A 20,229-nucleotide genomic window follows, 5' to 3' on the forward strand; every position below is an offset into this window, starting at 1 on the left:
CAACTTCACAGAATGGCTTTCCTTGGCAGGTAACAAAGGAAGCTTTGAAAATGTTTTGGAAGAAATTGCTGAACTTCGACGTGAAGTTTCTCATCAGAATGATTACATCAGCAGCATGGCAGATCCTTTCAGAAGACGAGGCTACTGGTACTTTATGCCACCACCATCATCATCAAAAGTAGGAAGTCTGTGATGCTGGGAATGTGTACTGAATTTTCTTGAAGGAAGTGTGACCATGTTCTCTTCCCCTAGTTTGTGAGCAGATGTCAAAAATAATATGTCTAGACCAAGCCATGCATTGAGGTTCTTAAGTGTGTTTGATATGTGAGATGAAAATAGGACCTTCTCAAGGAATATTGCCATTGCCCATTGATGCTCCGGTGGTATGTTGTGGGTCCCTGATAGCAGATCCTGCAAGGGGATAAGGTGACTTGCGCCCAGAGAGCCTGTTGGAAATGGGTATAGAACGATGCAGAGGCTGATAGAGAACTGGGCACCTGGATTTTATTTGATTTTAACCAGCATTTCATTCTGTATTTGCTGAAATCTAGGTCAGGTACTAGGTGGGGTGGGCACCATGAGGAATGGTCAAGCCCTTGCTCTCAAAGGCTCATGCACTGGTGGGGAGACAGGGATACCAGGGGAGTTACAAACAGGGGCATGCATGTGACAACAGATTTGACCTGTGTGCTCTATTACAGAGAAGTGTTAGGGATTCCTCTCATTGGGGAAGTTCAGGAAGGAAGGCTTCACACAAAGTCATGAAGTCAGCACTTAGCTGTCAAGGGATGGGCTTTTAGGAGGGAAGAGACGTGTGGAAGGGGAGAGTTGGTTTAGCTATGGTGAGTGGTCTTGTGGGGCTGGAGGATTGGCTGGCAATGGTGAAAGGTGAGTCTGGAAAAGTAGTTTGGGCTCATGTTTTTTGCATAGGGGCTCAAAATGTCTCGCACTGACTTGTGGAGGCCTCAGGGATTTAGGACATGTATAATATAATCAGAGCTGTAGTTTAAGGACAATAATTGGGCTGAGTGTGGAGGCCTGATTTGCGGTGGGTAAACTAGGGGAGAGGGAGCAGGGTGCTGTTTGAACTCATTCCATGAGGGACAGAAGCCAGGGCTAGAGCAGTAGAGCTGGAGGAGAAGAGGTGTCGCTGAGAGGGTGTTCAGGAAACAAAATGGTCAGGGGGTCAATGGGTCTTGAACGTGGGACGTGAGGAGAGAACGGTAAGCAGCCTGCATCCAGAGCAGAGGGACTGGGTGACATCCTGCTACGATCAGCTGACAGGCAACCGTCAAGGAGAAATAAGTGGCTATGACAAGTTAGGATCCAGCGCTGTGTAGAGTCAACCAGAGTCTACATCTAAACCTGCTTGACAACCAGGGCTGGAGGTGGAAGCTGTGTAGATATTCCACACTATAACATCGTAAGGCCAAGCTGGGCAAGGGTTGGAAAGGTAGACCTATTTATGACTGGGAAGGAGGGAGAGTTAGGAGAGTAGAGCTTTTCAACCATGCCAGGCTCCCAGGATAGTAAGAGACTGATCTCCCAGATGGCCTTGAAAATTCACTTGTTTCCTTTGCCTTCATCCGTGGGCCATCAAGGACAAGGCAAAAGAGGAGAAACCACCAGGAAAGAGGAGTACTGGAGAAGAGAGGCTGACACTCAGGCAGTTTACCCGACTGTGTAATCATGTCTCACTTCTCTCTGTGAAAAATGAGAATTGTGATCTGTGGAAAGAAACCAGTTCATTCTCAACTTTGCCACATCTCAACTTTGTTCTAGACTTTGGCATTTCTCCAACTCAGCCTTTTCATTTCTAATAGTGGGCTTTGCTGTCATTTATTTCAGGTTTCCAGCTATAGTTCCCAGGCCACCAAAGACTCTGGTGTAGGCCTAAAGTACACAGCCTCAACTCCTGTTAGAAAACCATGTCGCGGATGGCAGGATGGAAAGGAAGAGAGTGGGCCTCCACCTGTCTCAGGATACTGGGTTTATTCTCCCATCAGGAGTGGGTTACATAAATCGTTTTCAAATAGAGGTAAGTTAAATCACAGAAGAGAAGTTGCATTTCTTTTATTGGTTTCCTGAAATCCATAAGACTGAGTCCAGGCTCCTTAGCTTGGTCTGCAAGGCCCTCTGCTGTGATCTTGGCCAGTGACCTCCTGTCTCACCTCCCATCACTGTTCTGCACATCAGTCCTACCCAGTTGCCTAAGATAGTCACAGCATGCCATGTTCCTCCAGCCTCCATGCTTTAAACCCTCTCTTTAGGATGTCCTTCTCCTTCCTCTTCCAAACCTACTGCTGCTCGACTTTCAGCAAGACTCAGGCCCTCAAACACCACTCCTTTAGGGAGCCTTCCTCCATCTTGCCTTACCCAGGCACACTGAGCAGCTTTTTCACCTGTGCTCCTGGAGCATGGCAGGTGCGTACATCCTTGTATCATGACACTGATTAGCTTGACTAAAATGAAATGTTCTAGGTCCATCTTCAAAAGCTCCAGGAGGAAGAGTCAATCAGACTTGGGGTAAATCCTCGCTCTTTGACCAAGCAGCTGTGTGATCCTAGGCAAATTTTCTAGCTGCTCTTAGACTATGAAGCCATAAAATGGGAATGTCCCCTTCTGAGAATTTCTTTATTCAAGAGCTACTTATTGAGTGCCTGCTGTGTGCTAGGTTGTCTGTCATCCGTGATAGACAAACCTAGACCTGCTTGTAGGGGAGGCGAGTAAGGAAGCTAGCACCTTGGAGAGTGCCGTGCATCATGGCACCCATAGACACTGCGAGCCTTGGTGTCTCAGCACACATCTCCGCTTCTCTATCTTTATGCAGCCTGAGGCAGACACCCAAATGGTTGCCGAATAAATGAATGAATAAAGACAGAAAAAAGCAACTCAACACATAGGCATAAGAAACACTCAAGTATCAGCCTCTGAAAATAATACGAATCCCTATTTTGACCTTTTCACAGAATTTTACTCCCAGTTCTTGGGGGTCTTGTCCTAAATGCTCCTGTTCTCTACTAAACTTGTTTACCCAATAAACCATGTGGGTAAAATACTCTTCTGTTTATTTCTGTCAAGATGCAGACAGTGGAGGAGATAGTCAGGAAGAGAGTGAGCTGGATGACCACGAGGAACGCCCATTCGTGCCTCCTTCTGGATACATGATGTACACTGTGTTTCCCGATGGTTCTCCTGTTCCCCAGGGCATGGCCCTGTACGCACCACCTCCTCCCCTGCCCAACAACAGCCAGCCTCTCAGCCCTGGCACTGTTGTTTATGGCCCACCTCCTGCTGGAGCCCCCATCGTGTATGGGCCTCTGCCCCCCAACTTCTCTGTCCCCCTCATCCCTGTGGGGGTGCTGCATTGCAACGTCCCGGAACACCATAACTTGGTAAGTGGAGAGACATGAGACCCCCGTCTACCCCGCTACCATGGGAGACTGAATAAGGTTGTGTATGTGATGATTTGACCTACTTAGGAAGGGATTATGTCCCAAAGTATGTTCGTAAAGTTGATGTTTAGAATGGAGCAAGCGTTCTCTTACTAAAATATCCTTCTGGAGGGGAGTTACGGCACCAGGCCAGACCACAAGCTTGGTTTAACCACTTTATAGCAAAAATACTTTCAGTCCAGAAATTAACCATTTTTGGAGAGCTTATTGTATATTTTTCTATTGACAAGTATGATACTAATGTGTACATACAGGAGTGTTCACCTAGTGGGGCCTGTACTTGTACACGCATGTGTATGTGTGTGTGCACGCATACACATGGATGTGCTTTGTGTATTCACACGTAGGAGCAGTATATAGCAAGGTTGTGATGGGGATTATCTCTGGGTGGTAAGATTCATGATTATTTTTTTCTTTTCATAATTCTTATTGTGCACACATTTCATATTCTCTTTTTCCCACTTAACATTACAAACATTTCCCTGTGGTTTTACAGATGGTTTTAAGCAGTATTTTAATGATTGCATAACATTTCTCTATTTGTAGGCAGTGTAGTTGACTCAACTGTGTAAATTTTTAGTGTATTTCATATTCTTTTCTAAGGCTACATTTCAAGAGATGATTACTTCCTGATCACCAGTTTATTTTGTAAACTTATGGTTCTAAAGAATTAAAATGCATGACAAACTCCTCCTTCAAACTCAAGATGCCTAGAGCTCTTTCTGTTTTCCTTTTCCTCCCAGCAGGTTAAGAGGAAGACAAGGACTAGGACCCCTGAGTGCCGGGCAGTAGGTCAGACTAGTTGCAGAGGGCCTGTGTGTGCTCACGTGGTTGGAACGATAGTCCCTCCCGTTGCCCTGCAGTGTCTCAGCGCATGTGTGTTTACGGCAGCGCCGTCAGCTCGGCCTGTCATCACCTCTCGGGCTGGTTCCTTTACCCACCAGCCGTCCCCAGCTGTTCTGTAGTTTCTCACATGCCCTCTTATACCTCCGTGCATTAGCACGTGTTATTTCTTCAGGTTAGGTCTTCCCCGTTTCACTTATTCTTCAAAACCCAGGCAAAACCTCTCTCCCTCTGGGCAGGCTTCCAGGCAACTCCCCTCCCTGTGCCCAGAGAGAGACCCCTGTGTCCGTCTCTTCTGCTACTTGCTGAACTCTGGAGGCAGAGATTATCCATAAGGGGTGCTTGGTGAATGTGTATCAACCATAGTTGGACTGATGGAAAAATTAAAAGCTCTGTTAGTTCATCAGTTTCATCTGTGGCATGTGAAAAAATTGGCCTGACTTGATTTTTCGTTTTCATACTGAAGTCTAGAAGCTACCATCATTTTCACGTCATAGATAGCACTTTAAGCACAGTCGATTGCAGCTTTTGGCAGGATTGCATTTTTTTTTCTTTGTTCAGGAGAATGAAGTTTCTAGATTAGAAGACATCATGCAGCATTTAAAATCAGAGAAACAGGAGCAGTGCACAAGAGCATCCACGCGGCAGTCGGTGAAAGAATTGGAAGAGCTGCATCGTAATATTGACGGTCTCTTGCAAGAGAAGAAAGACTTAGAGCACGAAGTAGAAGAATTACATGATACCATCCAGAAACATAAACAGCGAAAGTAACTATGATTATTAGCTATTTCACTTTTATAGTTCTGATAAACATGACATTGGCTTATTAAGGTAACCTGAATCGGTGTTGTCCAGTTGAACTTTCTGTGACCTTGGCAATGCTGTCGATCCATGCCATCCGAAACAGTAATCACCGGCCACGTGTGCCGATTGAGCACTTGAAGTGTGGCTAATGGAACTGAGGAATAGAGTTTAATTTAAAGTTGTAGCCACAGGTGACTCCCAAGTTGCACAGGGCAAGTCCAAGTTCTCTTGGCCCGTAATCCAGATGAGCCCTTCTTGTGGCCCCTCTTGGAGAATGGCATCACCCTCCGCCCTCCCCAGTTACTCTGGCTAAAAACAAGCCGGGCGTGTGCAGCTCCGCTTTCCTCGATTTCCCAAACCTCCAGTTGGTCTCCGGGTCCTACAACTGTACACAAAGAGCTGTCAAACTGGTCCCCTTCTTTCATCTCCACCACCCTGGCCTTTCATCATCTCCACCCAGGTCGTAGTAATAGCTTCTACTTTGGCCTCCTGTGTCTAGGCTCTGTCTCCATTCTACCCTGAACGTGGTTACAGATCCGAGCTAGCCACTCTCCCAGGTGACTCAGTCCCGTCAGAATGCACACCACCCTCTGGATCTGAACCTGCCTGCCTGTCTTATCCTTCTCTCCTACACGCAGTGTTTGTTCAGGCCCTACCTACTTTTCTGTGGTTTCCCCAACACCACATTCTCCCCTGCCTCTCCACCTTTGCACATACTGTCCTTGCCTAAAATGGTTTCCCTGCCCCCTGCCTAACTCCACCCTGTCTGTCCAGATAAAGGTCAGAGATCCCCTTTTACACAAAGCCTTCCTCATCTCTGGCTCCCACAGTTCGGGTTGGCAACCTTGGGTAGAGTACTGTTCACACCGTGTTGTAAGGAGCCCAGGAGGGCGGTGGCTGGGCCTCTTTGTGCCCCAGCATCTGGCATAGGGTCCGTTAATGAAGGCAGTATCTGCTGAGAGGGCCAGGTGGGTAGAAGCCCATCTTGTGCAGTGGTTCAGGAGTTATGACGGTCCCCAGCTTTTGTCGTGTCAGCCAGACTGGCCCAGGCACCAGGGTTGCGGGGAGATCGGTGGAGATCCCAGGGGTGAGTGAGCTATGGTCTCTGCCTTCTAGGAGCACACCTGTGACTGGCCGGTAGACCTGGCAGGGAAAAGCCAAGGTCACACTGAGAGAAGATGGGGAATAAATGTGTGAGCGTTTTGGGGCACCTCGGTGGCTCAGTCGGTTGGGCGTCCGACTTGGCTCAGGTCATGATCTCGAAGTTCGTGAGTTTGAGCCCCGTGTCGGGCTCTGTGCTGACAGCTCGGAGCCTGGAGCCAGCTTCAGATTCTATGTCTCCCTCTCCCTCTCTGCTCCTCCCCCACTCACGCTTTGTCTCTCTCTCTCAAAAATAAATAAAGCTTAAAAAGAAATTTTAAAAAATGTGTAAGTGTTTCAAGGATGGTTGCTTCTCTTACTTTTGTAGGCATATGGTGGGGAGAGGTTAAAGTGAGATTTTTTTGAGGGAGGATGGTAGGGCAGTGGGGTAACCACTTCTTTTCCTAGTTATAAAAGTAAAATAAATGCTTACTTTAAGGAATTTGGATAACACGAAAATATCCAAAGAAAGGATATGTTTGCCTTCACTTAAAGAGAAACAATGTGTTAAATGTTGATGAATTTATTTTCATGTTTTCCTGTCATAGTTTCATTTTGAAAGAATTTTGACATGTTAGCCTTGAGTTAGTGACTTCTGTGTCTTGCTTTCTGATTTGTGAAATATCGTTACTATCATTGTATCATTGGACAGTAAATCACAAAATTAGGAAGTCTTTGGGATGGTTGGTGAGCTGCGACTAGAAAGATAGATTTAGGGGAATGGATGATTATTATGGGGGTGGTTGGCTTTCTTTTTATACCATAGGAGAATAGAAATGTCAACATTGTCTTGACCCAAGTGCTGACAAAAAAAATAATAATCAAAAAAGATGAAACAGCTTCATCGTACTTTGTATGCATTGTGCACTTACTGTCAGCAGCGTACCATGTTGAATAAAAGGGTAAACCTAGGCCTTGAACATGGCCAAATGTAAATTTCTCTTCCGGCCCTTCTCATAGGAGAGTAGAAAATCATCGTACATCTTTTTATCAGACTACAAGTGTCTGTATTGTCTACATTTAAAGACTCTTAATATGTTTGTGTACGATTTTTTTAGAGACTTCCTTGATGGAAATGTCGAGAGTCTTAGGAACGAACTAGAAATAGAGAAGTCACTCAAACACCATGAAGATATCGTGGATGAAATTGAGTGCATCGAGAAGACCCTTATGAAACGTCGAGCAGAACTCAGGGAGGCTGACCGGCTGCTGGCGGAGGCCGAAAGTGAACTTTCACGCACGAAGGAGAAAGTATGTTCTGCTGTGGTTTGGGGTGAGGCAGCTCACTGCCCGTGGCATGAAGGACTAGAAAGAAATCGTGATAAGAACATGGTCGCCCAAGGCGGACAGTTGGGTTCCAGGCTGCACGCTGCTAGTTAAGGAGCTGTGAGAATTCGGGCAAGCCACCTGACTCCCCAGCTTTGCTCCCCTCACCTATCAGTTCAGGCAAAGAATACTTAGGCTGTTCAGGAAGACTTAAAAGCTGCCGAAATCATTCCGTTCCTAACACAACCTACTCCCTAATCCTGTGTGTGTCTTTAAATTATTTGGGCTTTGATATCTCTCTGTATTAAATAGGTCAGTGCTAGATTCATCTAAAAGCAACAGTGGATCTCAGAAGACTTCTTCCTGGTATTACTTCGTTCTCCAAGTTGATGATAGAAAATCAAGCATTTTTTGGTCTGAGGTAGTGTTCTTGTGACTACAATACAGAAAGAAATGGAGGAGGAAAAGGAGCCCCCTACTCTATTGGGCCCCTACTCTGACCACACATTGGCTATTTTATAAATACTGCTTCATTAACCTTTCCTGGCAACCCTGTAAGATGGTGGTTAGCCCAGTTCACTGGTGGAGCTCAGAGAAGCTGGTAGCTGGCCCAGGGCCACACAGCTAAAGTTCTGCCTCACCAAGAGAGCTTTTTTTTTTTAATGTTTTATTTATTTTTGAGAGACAGAGCATGAGCATGAGCAGGGGGAGGGACAGAGAGAGAGAGAGAGAGAGAGAGAGATACAGAATCCGAAGCAGGTTCCAGGCTCTGAGTTGTCAGCACAGAGCCGGACCCAGCGCTCAAACCCACGAACCATGAGATCATAACCTGAGCTGAAGTTGGTCGCTTAACCAACTGTGCCACCCAGGCACCCCACCCAAGAGCTTTCTTAGTTTGAGGAGAATTCCAGGGTAAAAAAGTCCCATACCCACAAGGAGCATCTCAGAAACTATTTTTATGTTATTTCAACATGGATGGATTTAAATGAATAGAAATCTGTAACCCAGGAACTGAAACAAAGGATTTATTAAAGATATTCTGTGAGTGATGGTTTTAATAAGAATGGAAAAACATCCTGGTGTCTTTTCAGATGATCAAACTGATCATGTTCCTTCTGTCACATGTTAGACGATTGTGAGATAACATAGGCGTGAGCAGGACTAGAGAAAACTTGATCACTGGTATATAAAAGAATATTGATACCAGTAGTAGGCAGAAATAGTAAGTGAACTGAGGCTAGTAAGCTCTTCCCCTTTTGCCCTCCCAAAATGATTCAGGGAGGCAGCTTGCTAAGGAGGAAGAGCGAGGGAGAAGGTGGTGCATTTTGTGAGAAAGATGCCAGACATGTTAAAACCTAACATAGAAAGAGATAGAAAACTACTTAGAAATGTGACTTTCTGAAGCACGTAGTGCGTTTTGTCCAGTGCTTTGCTGATGAAACTGACAGAAACCAGGGATCTGGAATGGAAGGAAGTGTGGTGAGCTATCTAGCTGTTTGGGAGCTCGCCAGCCTTCTTGCATCCACACGGGAGATGTACTGGACTAGTTTAACAAGCCTGGGACTTTGGTGCAGCTGCACAGCTTGAGTATTTGGCCCGAAGGGGAGTCACTGTTCAACGAAGTGCAAAGCAAGCACTATTTTTGGACCTTTGGTGGCATTGTCTTAAACCTCTTATTTTAGACAGAAAAAGGAAACCAAGTTGATTAAAAAAAAAAAAAAAATCTGTTTTCGAAAAGAAAAAAAAAAAAGTAATCTCTTTTTGCCAAATCCTGTACAGGAGGAGTTTTAAGTACTTCGACAAAAGTACTTAATGTTTGTGTTTCTCAGACATTATTAATTCATCTTTAAATGAAGGAGGTTTTATTTAACACGATCGGATCTAGAGTACAGTAATAATCTCTGTGAAGGAGGGACTGTTGGTAAAATCAGCTTGTTGTCACTTAATTGTGGAGATATTTTTAATTGAATAAGATAGCATAAAATAGTATACAGATTATTTTTAAGTAAAAGATCATTCACAGTGTCACCACCCTCAAGTGACTTTTTCTTTTTGCAGAGCCTTTCTGTCTTTGCAGACACAGATCTAATTGCACATAGTTGCCCTTAGAGTGCCATTTTAAATTTGTTTTTTTCAGCCAACATAATACCATTAACATTCTTCCATGTTGCTATATTGTCATCTTAAAGGCTACACAGTACTCCATTGTGTTGATGCTTTATCACTTAATCTATCACTTGTCAAGTTGTATTTCAGTACACAATGAGCATTTTTATGTAGTCATTTTTTTACTCCTGAATTCTCTTCTGAGAGTTGGAGAGTCAAAGTGAATGCACATTTTTCTCAGTCTTTCTGTATGGCCTTGTCGTTTTTCCTAGGAGGTGCAAAAGGAGTGTGGTAACTGAATCGCTTCTAATGACAGTGTCTTTTTTAGACAAAAGATGCCGTTGAGAAGTTCGCTGATGCCAAGAGAAATCTATTGCAAATCGAAAAAGATGCTGAGGAGTTAGAAAGGAGAGCCCAGGAAACTGCTGTTAACCTTGTCAAAGCTGACCAACAGCTCAGGTAGGTGGAGTCCCTCTTGGCTATTGATGTATTCAGGGAGATCAATGACAAGTTCGGGGGTAAGGGAGTAGTAATCGCCTTAAGATAAATAATGCAGGCTAAGTCTAAGGGGCCTTGGAGAGTAAAGCAGTGTGTTGTAGATTACTCGAGGCTGACACAAAGGGTTTGGAGCAGCACAAAATGGAGCAAGAAGAAACTTTGAAAGAAATAAACAAAGTTGTTGCAGCAAAAGACTCCGACTTCCAGTGCCTGAACAAGAAGAAGGAAGTACTGACCGGAGAGTAAGTACAGCCTCTGGGGGGCCCAAGGGGCTTGTGCTGGAAGACCGCTCTTGGGGTTCAGCCTTCCTTCAGATCTGCTCCAGTGCTGCTGGTGTTCGCAGGCTGCAGAAATTGCAGAAGGACATCGAGGCCGCACAACACAATGAGGATCACCACCTGCACGTCCTGAAAGAGTCAGAGACCCTCCTGCAGGCCAAGAAAGCTGAGCTGGAAAAGCTGAAAAGCCAGGTATGGCAACCGATGCCTTGGAAAAGCAGTTCATGCTGCTTTGAAACCTGCGTTTCTGTTACGATTATAAAAAGTAATACATGTTTGATTGTAGAAAAGACTGGAAAATACAAAATAAGATATAAAGCATAAATGAGGCTCTGTATCCTAGTGATTAAGAGTAGAGTCCAACCCAAATTTGAATCGCAACTCAGTAGAATAAATAGAATATATTACTGAGTAAAAGAAGTGGGTCTAAAAATGGGATACACCCCTCAGTTGGCTGAGTGTCCGACTTTGGCTCAGGTCATGATCTTGCGGTTTGTGAGTTCCAGCCCCACGTCGGGCTCTGTGCTGACAGCGTGGAGCCCAGAGCCTGCTTCGGGTTCTGTGTCTTCCTCTCTCTCTGCCCCTCCCCTGCTCACGCTCTGTATCTCTCTCATAAATCTAAATAAACACTAAAAAAAAAAAAAAAAAAAAAAAAAAAGTTTTTTAATAAAAAAAACCCAAACAGGATGCACCCGAAGATCATTTATGCTAAATGTGTTTATGAACACTCGTGCTTATATTTTTGGTCTGTATCAAAGTACAAAAGCAGTCATCTGATAAGGGGAGATAAATATTTTCTATTTTCTTCCTTTTGCACATCTGCATTTTCTGTTTTTTATATAAAATATGTACTATTCTTAAAGTTGACATTTTTAAATTTACAAAATGAATAAATTTAAAAAATCCCTGCCTGACTTCCATTGCCAAGGTAATGGAATAAGGTATATAGACACACAAGTATTTTGAAAACCATAACCTGAGGGATATATATCCCTTATTATCATCTTGTTGTTTTTGCTATGATTTGATGGATATGCTTTTATGTATGTGAACTCAAGATCTTTATTAGGCATTTGATGCCTGTACCCCCAGCCTGGCCCTCCTGACTCTTGCAGCTGGGATAATTACAATTAGGCTAGCCCCTGATTTCCCCACTACCGTTAGCTGGACTGAATATTCTCCATCACAGCAAGCACGAAGGTTGTCAAGCTTTGCATTCTTCCCTTTTCTTGAACGCAGGTATCCGATCAGCAGCAAGAACTGGCCGTCTTGGACAGGGAGTTAGGGCATAAAAAGGAAGAGCTGCGTCTACTCCAGGGAAGCATGGTCCAGGCCAAAGCTGACCTCCAGGAGGCGCTGAGACTGGGAGAAACCGAAGTAACTGAGAAGTGCAATCATATTAGGGTGTGTTCTTTACTAGTTTTCTTAAGAATCCAAGGGTGATGTTCTAGGTTTATCTTAACATATTTTAATTAGTTTTCTCTCCAAATGCAGTTCTAAATTCCTGAATCGTGAACCCTCTGTAACATCAGTTTGATGTACTGTTCTGTATCCAGGCTGTGGCTGCGTGGGTAGCTCTCCCGTAGTATTTTCTGGACATACCCAAGGTTCTCAGCCTCTGTGCCTTTCTCATACCATTTCTTCTCCAGGAATTTCCTTTTTGGGAATGTCCAGATCCTAGCCATTTTTCCTGGTTCAGCTTCATGCCACTAAGTTGACTTTCCTGACTTCTCCTTTACCTTGGAAGGAATTTCTCTCTTCTGAGTTTGGAGGCACTCTGCAGGTTTCCTAGGGCATCAGAGCCTTTCATGACCATGTTTATGCTCCTTGCTGATTTCCCCCAAGGTGCTCAGCCTCTTGAGGGCAGGAGATGTATCAGAGTCAGCCTTTTCTTTCTATAACACATTGCCTTGCACATAGTAAGTACTGTTTATGCATTTTAAATGAAGACGATATGTGACTTCCTTACTTCCGTTATACAGAAATATGTTAGTGGGAAATAAAATACAGTGCTGTTCTTGACATAAAAGGCAAAATTGAACTTGTTTCCAAATTGGAGTTTTTGTGAAATGAGATAGTTAATAACAAAACTGTTCTCAGTATAATTTCCATTCATAATTTTGTGGAGGGGAGTTGACTTTTTTTTTTTTTTTTTTGGCACAGGAAGTAAAATCTCTTCTGGAAGAACTGAGTTTTCAGAAAGGAGAACTCAATGTCCAGATTAGTGAAAAAAAAACTCAACTTGCACTCATAAAGCAGGAAATTGAAAAAGAGGAAGAAAATCTTCAGGTAGTTTTAGGGCAGATGTCTAAACATAAAACTGGTAAGTTTAAAGGAAAACAATCATATAAAGTCAGAGTTTGGAAAAGTGTTTTTTCCAGATCACAGGAAAAATATGAATAGTGAAATAAACTTCTTTTAAAGATATGAAGGAAAGCAGTATGATAAAAGGAATACAATATTTTTTGTCATTCAAATTGATAAAGTCTATTTAAAAGCTAAATAGTCCTGATCATTGCTGACCAGAGCGTGGAGAAGGAAGAGCACTTATAGGCTGTTGATAGAAAAATAAATTGGACCAACCCCCCAGTGTTTCAGGACTGAACATTCATACCTGTTAAACCATTTAGCTCAGTTCTAGTTTCTGAGAGAGGGCAAGCATTCATGCACGTTGCAGCAATATTGGATTTATTTATTTATTTATGTAGTGAGTAAGTATTTCCTTGCTTCACAAATTAAGCTGGCTGAGTTGACTACTTACAGCAAAATTTATAATGACAAAATTTGGAACCATGACCAATTTAAGAGCTATGTTTCAAACATTGAAGGGCATGCAAAAATGCCGATGGGAAGACTGAAAAAATAGATAAAAACTGAATATAGAGTGGAGTCCCAAGTTATTTTGAAAATCTGTGTGGTACGTGTGCGTGCGTGTGTGCACGCTCCTGGAAGGAAATGCGTCAGGATGCTGTCGTCGTAGTGATCATGTTTGGATAGTGGGATAATGATGGGTTTTCTTTTTTTTTTTTCTTTTTACTCTTTTCTTGAAATTTTCTATGGTGACCAAATATTTTTTTTAATCAGAAAAAAGTTAATACTTAAAAATCTATATTTTAAAATATAAAAAATTATTATCTGAATCTCAACTTACATATTTTGAAGTTTTTCCTATTTTTTTTTTTTAAATTCATTTAGATGGAGCACTTGCTCGTAGAACTAGATCTTTGTTATGTTTTGGGGTTAAAATTTTTAAACAAAATTTAACAAATTAATGTTTAACAAGACTTTAAAGAATTGTTTTAAGTTAAAATACAGTTAGCTCCAGTAATTCACACAACAGATATGTTTTGATGACCTATTGTTTCTTGTATCCATAGCACTATTTTCTGTTTCAGTTTGTAAGTGCTGTGAACTTCATTTAACAGCATGGGCCATGTTCTGTTCCTCTTAGAACTAAAGAATATTCTGGACATGCTGCAACTTGAAAGCAAGGAGCTGCAAGGTTTGAAGCTACAACATGAGCAAAAGTTGTCCGAGTTAGAGAAGACTCAGGTTGAAGTGCTGGAGGTAATAAGCAAAGCCGTTTTACCCCTAGCCGACTGCAGTCTTCCTCGGTGGGCACATGTGAGTCCCCTTTTATCTGACTTAGGAGAGACTGGAGTTAGAGAATCTGCAGCAGACAGCCCTGCAACAGAAAGGGGAAATTGAGTGGCAGAAGCAGGTCCTCGAGAGGGACAGACGGGAAATAGAGCGGATAACTGCCGAGACCCGAGTGCTACAGTCGTGTGTTGAGTCTTTGAGCAAAGAAAAGGAAGGTCTCGAAGAAAAATGTGACAGCTGGGAAAAGAAGTTGGCACAGAGCAAACGGTAAGAGCAAAAACCAGTAAGCTTGCAAGGTCTCTTCTTGAAGGCTGAAGCATAATAAACACACTATTTTAAAAAGAGTGGAAAATAGAGAAAAGGAAAAAAAAAATACCCCACGAACTCAGTGTCACAATACAATTCATCAATACCATTTCTGGGGGAATTTCCTTTTAGGCTTTTTTCCCCCCAAAGCACTTTTTTAAATAACCTGTTGTGTGTGTGTTTAAGGAAAATAATGGATGCTGGAAGATATAAATAAATGGAGAGAGATACCTGTTTGTGGGTAGAAAGACAGTATAGTTAAGATTCCATTCTCCTCAAATTGATCTTTAGATTCAAAATAATCAAAATTGCAACATGCTTTTAAAATAGAAATTGAGAGTCTGCTTCTGAAATTCGTGTGGAAATGCAAAGATTGGATGTAGAATAGAATCTAAAACTTTTTAGATATGACACCAAAACAACTTTGAAAAAGAACAAATGTTCAGAGCTTAACACTGCCCTATTTCAAGACCCCACATACAGCTGTGGTGACCGAAATGCTGTCGTACTGGTAGAAAGATAGACAAAGCAGTCCGTGGAACAGAACAGAAAGTCCAGAAGTAAACGCACGAATGTGTGGACAACTAATTTTGACTAAGATGCAAAGGCATCATCTTCAGTAGAGAAAAGGCAGACTTTTCAAAAACTGTTGCTGAACCAATTGTATATCCAGAACCCCAAAAATGAACTTCCGTCCACACCCATGCTATAAATAGAAATTATCCCCAAAAGGACCATAAATATCAATGTGAAAACCTAAATATAAAACTTGTAGGAGAACACAGGGAAAACACCTTGGTGACCTCGGGTTAGGCAGGATTTCCTAGATGTGACACCAAAAGCATGATCCATAAAAGAATAAATTGGTAAAATTGGGCTTCATCAGAATTTGAAACTTCTCCTCAAAAGACACTGTTAAGACAATGAAAAGACCTGTCCCAGCCTGGGAGAAGAACCTTTGCAACATGTATTCGATAAAGGAGTTGTACTCAGGGCCGCCTTCGGGGCTCAGGCCAGTAAGCGTCCGACTCTTGATTTCAGCTCAGGTCATGATCTCAGGGTTCGTGAGTTCCAACCCCGCATCTCACTTCACCCTGGCAGTGCAGAGCCTGCTTAGAATTCTCTCTCTCTCTCCCTCTCTCTCCGCACCTGCTTGCGCACACTTGTTCTGTTTCAAAAAAACAAAACAAAACAAAACAAAACTTAAAAAAAAACCCTTTCCTCTTAAAAAAAAAAAAAAAAAAGTACTTGTACCCAGAACGTATATCTTAAAGAGCTGTAATTAGAAAACGAACAACCCAGTTGTTTTAAAGGGGCAAAAGACTTGAAAAGACATTTTACTTAAGATGAATGGGTGGCAAATAAACACATAAAAAGATGCTCAACATCATTAACCATTAGGAAAGTCCAAATTCTTAAAGTTTTATTTATTTTGAGAGAGAGAGCGAGCAAGCTTGTGCACAAGCGGGGGAGGGGCAGAGAGAAGGAGAGACAGAATCCCAAGCAGGCTCCGCACCATCAGTGCAGAGCCTGATGTGGATCTCAAACTCATAAACTGTGACATCATGACCTGAGCTGAGATCAAGAGTCGGGGGTGCCTGGGTGATTCAGTCGGTGCAACGTCCAACTCCTGAATTTATGAGTTCATAAAACTCGTGAGTTTGAACCCCGCATCGGCTCTGGGCTGTGAGTGCAGAGCCTGCTTGGGATTTGTGCGTGCTCTCTCTCTCTCTCTCTCTCTCTGTCCCTTCCCTGAGTGTGCTCTCCCTCTCTCTCTGTCTCAAAATAAATACATAAACAAAAAAAGAAAAATTAAAAGACGTTTAACCAACTGCACCACGCAGGCCCCGCAGAAAATGCAAATTAAAACCACAATGAGATATCATTACACACCTATTAGAAGGGCTAAAATTAAACACTGACCATACCAAATGTTCGCGTATGTATTTTCATACACAGTTGCTGGCAATGTAAATTGTTAGGGCACTTCGGAGCATGGTTTGGCAGTTATTTTGGAAACTAACACCTACCGGAAGAGCTAGCCATTCCACTCCTAGATTGTTCTTCAGAAGTGAAAGTGTACGTTTATACAAAGAATGACAGGCATTGATGTTCATGGCAGCTTTATTTGCAACAGCCCAAACATGGAAACAACCTAAAAGTCCCATCAGCTGGTGAATGCATAGACCGATTCCAGTACACCCATCCCTTGGAATACCATGTAGCAATGGAAAGGGAATGCGGTGTTCCTTACACACAACAACGTGAATGACTCAAAGTGACTACGCTCAGGGGGAGAAGCCAGACAAAAGACAAAAGCGAGCCCCTACTGTAGGACTCCATTTACGTAAAAGAAGTTATGCTCGTGCCCGTCTGTCTTTTGGACAAATCCTATTACATGCACAATCGTGTTTCCTGCTTTCTCACTGATGAGAAGCTAGCGATCTGTTTTAATCGCCAGACTTTTGGAATTCTGAGTGCTGTCCATGTTTTTATCCCTGGTGTTTATAAAGCTTCAGTTTAGGGAGTCCCTTTTCCAAAAATCTCCTGTTTGGAAAGCGGAAAACAAGACGTCTTTTGAAAAGGAGTTGAAGAGCCTTCGGTTTTGTGAAGATTTATGCTCATTCGTAGTCTGTAACTACCCCGTGAGGGCAGAACACTCTTCCTCGGTTGTGTCTTGTGCGTACTTGAACATTTTATTTTACGTTTCATAGTCTGACTTACTCTGCTTGGACGGTAGGGTTTTGGCAGCTGCAGAAGAGAATAGCAAAATGGAGCAGGCAAACTTAGAGAAGCTGGAATCGGATGTCAGAAACCTGCAGCAGGGGCTGGACCGACTGCACAGAGAGAAGCTCTCACTGCACAAAGACATGGCAGCCACGCAGCAGCAGCTCCGAGGTAGGCGGCCGCATGGTGGGAGAGACGAGGCTCTTTCCTGCTCTGGCTGCTGCTTTTCATTGTCTGCTTTTCTTATTCTAGAAATAACTCCTTGCTAATGGGCATGGGGTTTATTTTAGAAGTGACAAAAATGTTCTAAAATAGATGGTGGTGGTGTTTGCACGACTCCGTGAATATACTTGAAGCCACTGAATTGCATAAACAGGTGAAGGGCATGGTGTGTGGATTCTGTCTCAATAGAGCCGCTTAAAAAATTAGTTGATGTTCCTTAAAGAACAATTTAAAAACATAGGTCAAAAAATGAAATAAACACCCTCAGAGGGAATTCCTGTTGACAGGTTGGTGAATATCTTTCCAGATTTTTTCGTTGGGCTGTGGGTGTGTGATTAAAAAAAAAATGCAGATAACGCCTTTATTACCAAATCTTTGTAAATATTCACGATTAGGAGAAGTTACTAAGTAATCCTAGCTAACAACATGCTTGTTAAGCACTTACTCTGTCTTAGACGTGATGCAGTTATTTGATATGCATTTTTTTCATTTAATCCTGGTAACATTTTTGTGAGACAGAAACTATTTCACCCATTTATAGGTGAGGAAAGCTTAGTTTCCTTGTGGCTTAACTCAAGTGAGAAGTGGCTTACAGCTAGTAAGTGACAAAGCCAGTATAGATATAAAACCTGTTCCCAAAATTGTCTCCCTTTAAGGGTGTATCAAATTTACATTTCTGTCCGCATTGTAGAAGGTACTCATTTCTGAGCCATGCACGTCATCAACGCTAGGCATTGTCTAGAAACTGTTTTTATTGTGAGGTTTCGAACATGTAAGTCTTTACAAACCTGAGCGCCATGCCCAGGTGTATGTGCTGCACATGTCACTCTTTCCTCTGACCTTTTAGTAAGATGACATGGTATAAGCCATACGTGTAACAGCTAAGTTTATGTTCACCTCCACTTTCTTTGGGGGGCCGATGGGGATTTGGAAAATGCATACGAATGTATTCGTTTTATGTAAATATTATTTCTATAGAAAAACAAGAAGCAGTAAACTCACTACAGAAAGAACTAGCTGATGTCCAAGACCATCTGAACCTAGCAAAACGGGTAAGCTCCGTAACAAATGCGATCTTCCAGTACTGTCCTGAAGGCATGCAGACCACTGGTTCAAATAACAAACAAATCAAGTAGGTTGGTTCCTTGTCACGCCAGCAGGTCCCAGCGGGTCTTCATATAACAAAGACGTACATACACACACCTTTTGGTGCAGAGCAGTGATTTTCTCATTTAAGTTTCACTCAAAGGTCATAAGTAAGGTGGGAAGCTAGAGCAGAGCCCACCCTTCAGCAGCCCCTCTGGGGGGCTTTAGGCACCAGATGGACCATCTCTTATCCATGGCACAGACAAGGCCCCCAAAGGCTGGGCTTAGACGCGGTCATTCATTGAGCTGCACGGTAACTGCCACCTGCAGGGGATCTGGGCATCCGTCTTATCAGATGTTCGTTGAGAGCTGTTCTTGACCCTTGTACTTCTGACAGTCTTCTTAAAGGTAACTGAGTGTCGTCCTGTGAGAACAGTGTGTAATTTAAGTTTCAGAGAACCTCAGGCAAGTTCTGGGCTTCGGTTTTCACTGTGTAGATTAGGAGTTTGATTAGACGTCTAAATCCCTCCATCTACCTTAAGGATTCTGTGTTTCTAAGATGTAGAAAACTTCAAATCAAAGTATCCCATCTTTAAAAAATTCTTACACAGGCTCTCATGAGTATTTTCTGTGTTGTTAGAAATGGAACTTTTTTTCAATTTGAGGGGCGCCCGGATGGCTCCGTCGGTTGTGCGTCCAGCTCTTGATCTCGGCTCAGGTCATGCTCTCACAGTTGGTGAGATCGAGCCCCATGTCAGGCTCTGTGCTCACAGCACAGGGCCTGCTTGGGATTCTCTCTCCTTCCTTTTCTCTCTGCCCCTCCTGCACTCATGCTCTTTCTTTCTCTTTCTCTTTCCCCCTCAAATAAACATTTTTAAAAGAAATGTTTAATTTGGATTCCTTGCAGAAAGAAGAAGTTACTGTTTTCTTGAGTTTTTCAACCCACATAAATATTTCAAATAGTAACAAAACCATGACTTTAGGTTCATTTTCAATAGGAATTAAGCCTTATTCACAGCTCTCCTTAATCTTCTTAGCAATCTTGTGAGGTGGGTGTTGTTTATTCCCACCTCAGTGACTAAGCAACTAAAGTTCAGAAGAACTGGGTCTCTTAGGTTTCAGCGTCTTCTGTCGTCCTACTCTTGAGACACTAAACAGAGGAAACCTGATGATTAAGTTGCACTTCGGGGGCCTTAAATAAGTTTGTTGAGGTAATAGAGGACGTGGGACTTCTGAGATGCTTCTCACGTCGTCAGACTTGACTGGTGCCAGGAGGGGCACTGGCCAGCCCTGGAACGGATGGATGGCTTTGTTAGTAGCTTCCGTTTGTTCTGTCACACGAAGGACCTGCTTGACATCGCCGAGCAGAAGGACGTGCTGCTCAGCGAGCAGACCAGGCTCCAGAAGGACGTCGAGGAATGGAGGAAGAAGCTTGAAGACTGCCAGAAAGAAGGGGAGACAAAGCAACAACAGCTTCAGGTGCTTCAGACGGAGATTGAAGAAACCAAGGCGAAGCTAGCCCAACAAGAAACGGTACTGCACATCTATGGCGTGACAGAAAAGGACACGCTTTGTCACTCGGGCGTTTTCTCCCCAGGCGGAAGCTATGAGGGGTCCCCCGTAGGACTAACTTCCCTTCACTGCCCTGTGTAACCGGGGAGGGTTTCACACCAGCACTTTGACTCTCTTGGCATTAATATTTGTGGACCATTAAGACCGCAGAACATCGCTCCCGGAAAGAATCTTGATGGCCACATGCCATTTGCTGCGTGAATCCCCGCCTCACGTGCCAGCCAAATAGTTTTCCAGCCCCCGCTGTCTGTCACTGTGGGATGTTTTCTGCTTTCTCTTGGACTTGAAAATATCTAGCGCCCGTGAAGTTTCCCTCACCTGGGACA

The 20,229-nt window shown here is 43.2% G+C and overlaps 1 protein-coding gene across 5 annotated transcripts in view; it reads left to right on the forward strand.

The window, feature by feature from the left end:
- CNTRL (centriolin) overlaps positions 1–20,229 on the forward strand; it is an 83,742-nt gene that overhangs the window by 55,310 nt on the left and 8,203 nt on the right. For all 5 annotated transcript variants that reach the window (XM_042963763.1, XM_042963762.1, XM_042963764.1 and 2 more), the window contains 15 exons: positions 30–178; positions 1,849–2,038; positions 3,082–3,395; positions 4,860–5,065; positions 7,301–7,493; positions 9,943–10,073; positions 10,214–10,354; positions 10,456–10,582; positions 11,630–11,794; positions 12,554–12,713; positions 13,842–13,957; positions 14,040–14,257; positions 17,037–17,194; positions 18,224–18,297; positions 19,676–19,864. In XM_042963763.1, coding sequence (XP_042819697.1) covers positions 30–178; positions 1,849–2,038; positions 3,082–3,395; positions 4,860–5,065; positions 7,301–7,493; positions 9,943–10,073; positions 10,214–10,354; positions 10,456–10,582; positions 11,630–11,794; positions 12,554–12,713; positions 13,842–13,957; positions 14,040–14,257; positions 17,037–17,194; positions 18,224–18,297; positions 19,676–19,864 — 2,531 coding nt within the window. The remainder of the gene's footprint in view (positions 1–29; positions 179–1,848; positions 2,039–3,081; positions 3,396–4,859; positions 5,066–7,300; positions 7,494–9,942; positions 10,074–10,213; positions 10,355–10,455; positions 10,583–11,629; positions 11,795–12,553; positions 12,714–13,841; positions 13,958–14,039; positions 14,258–17,036; positions 17,195–18,223; positions 18,298–19,675; positions 19,865–20,229) is intronic.

Source organism: Panthera tigris, chromosome D4, assembly GCF_018350195.1.
Source record: "Panthera tigris isolate Pti1 chromosome D4, P.tigris_Pti1_mat1.1, whole genome shotgun sequence".
In the NCBI taxonomy this organism is placed as follows: Eukaryota; Metazoa; Chordata; class Mammalia; order Carnivora; family Felidae; genus Panthera; species Panthera tigris.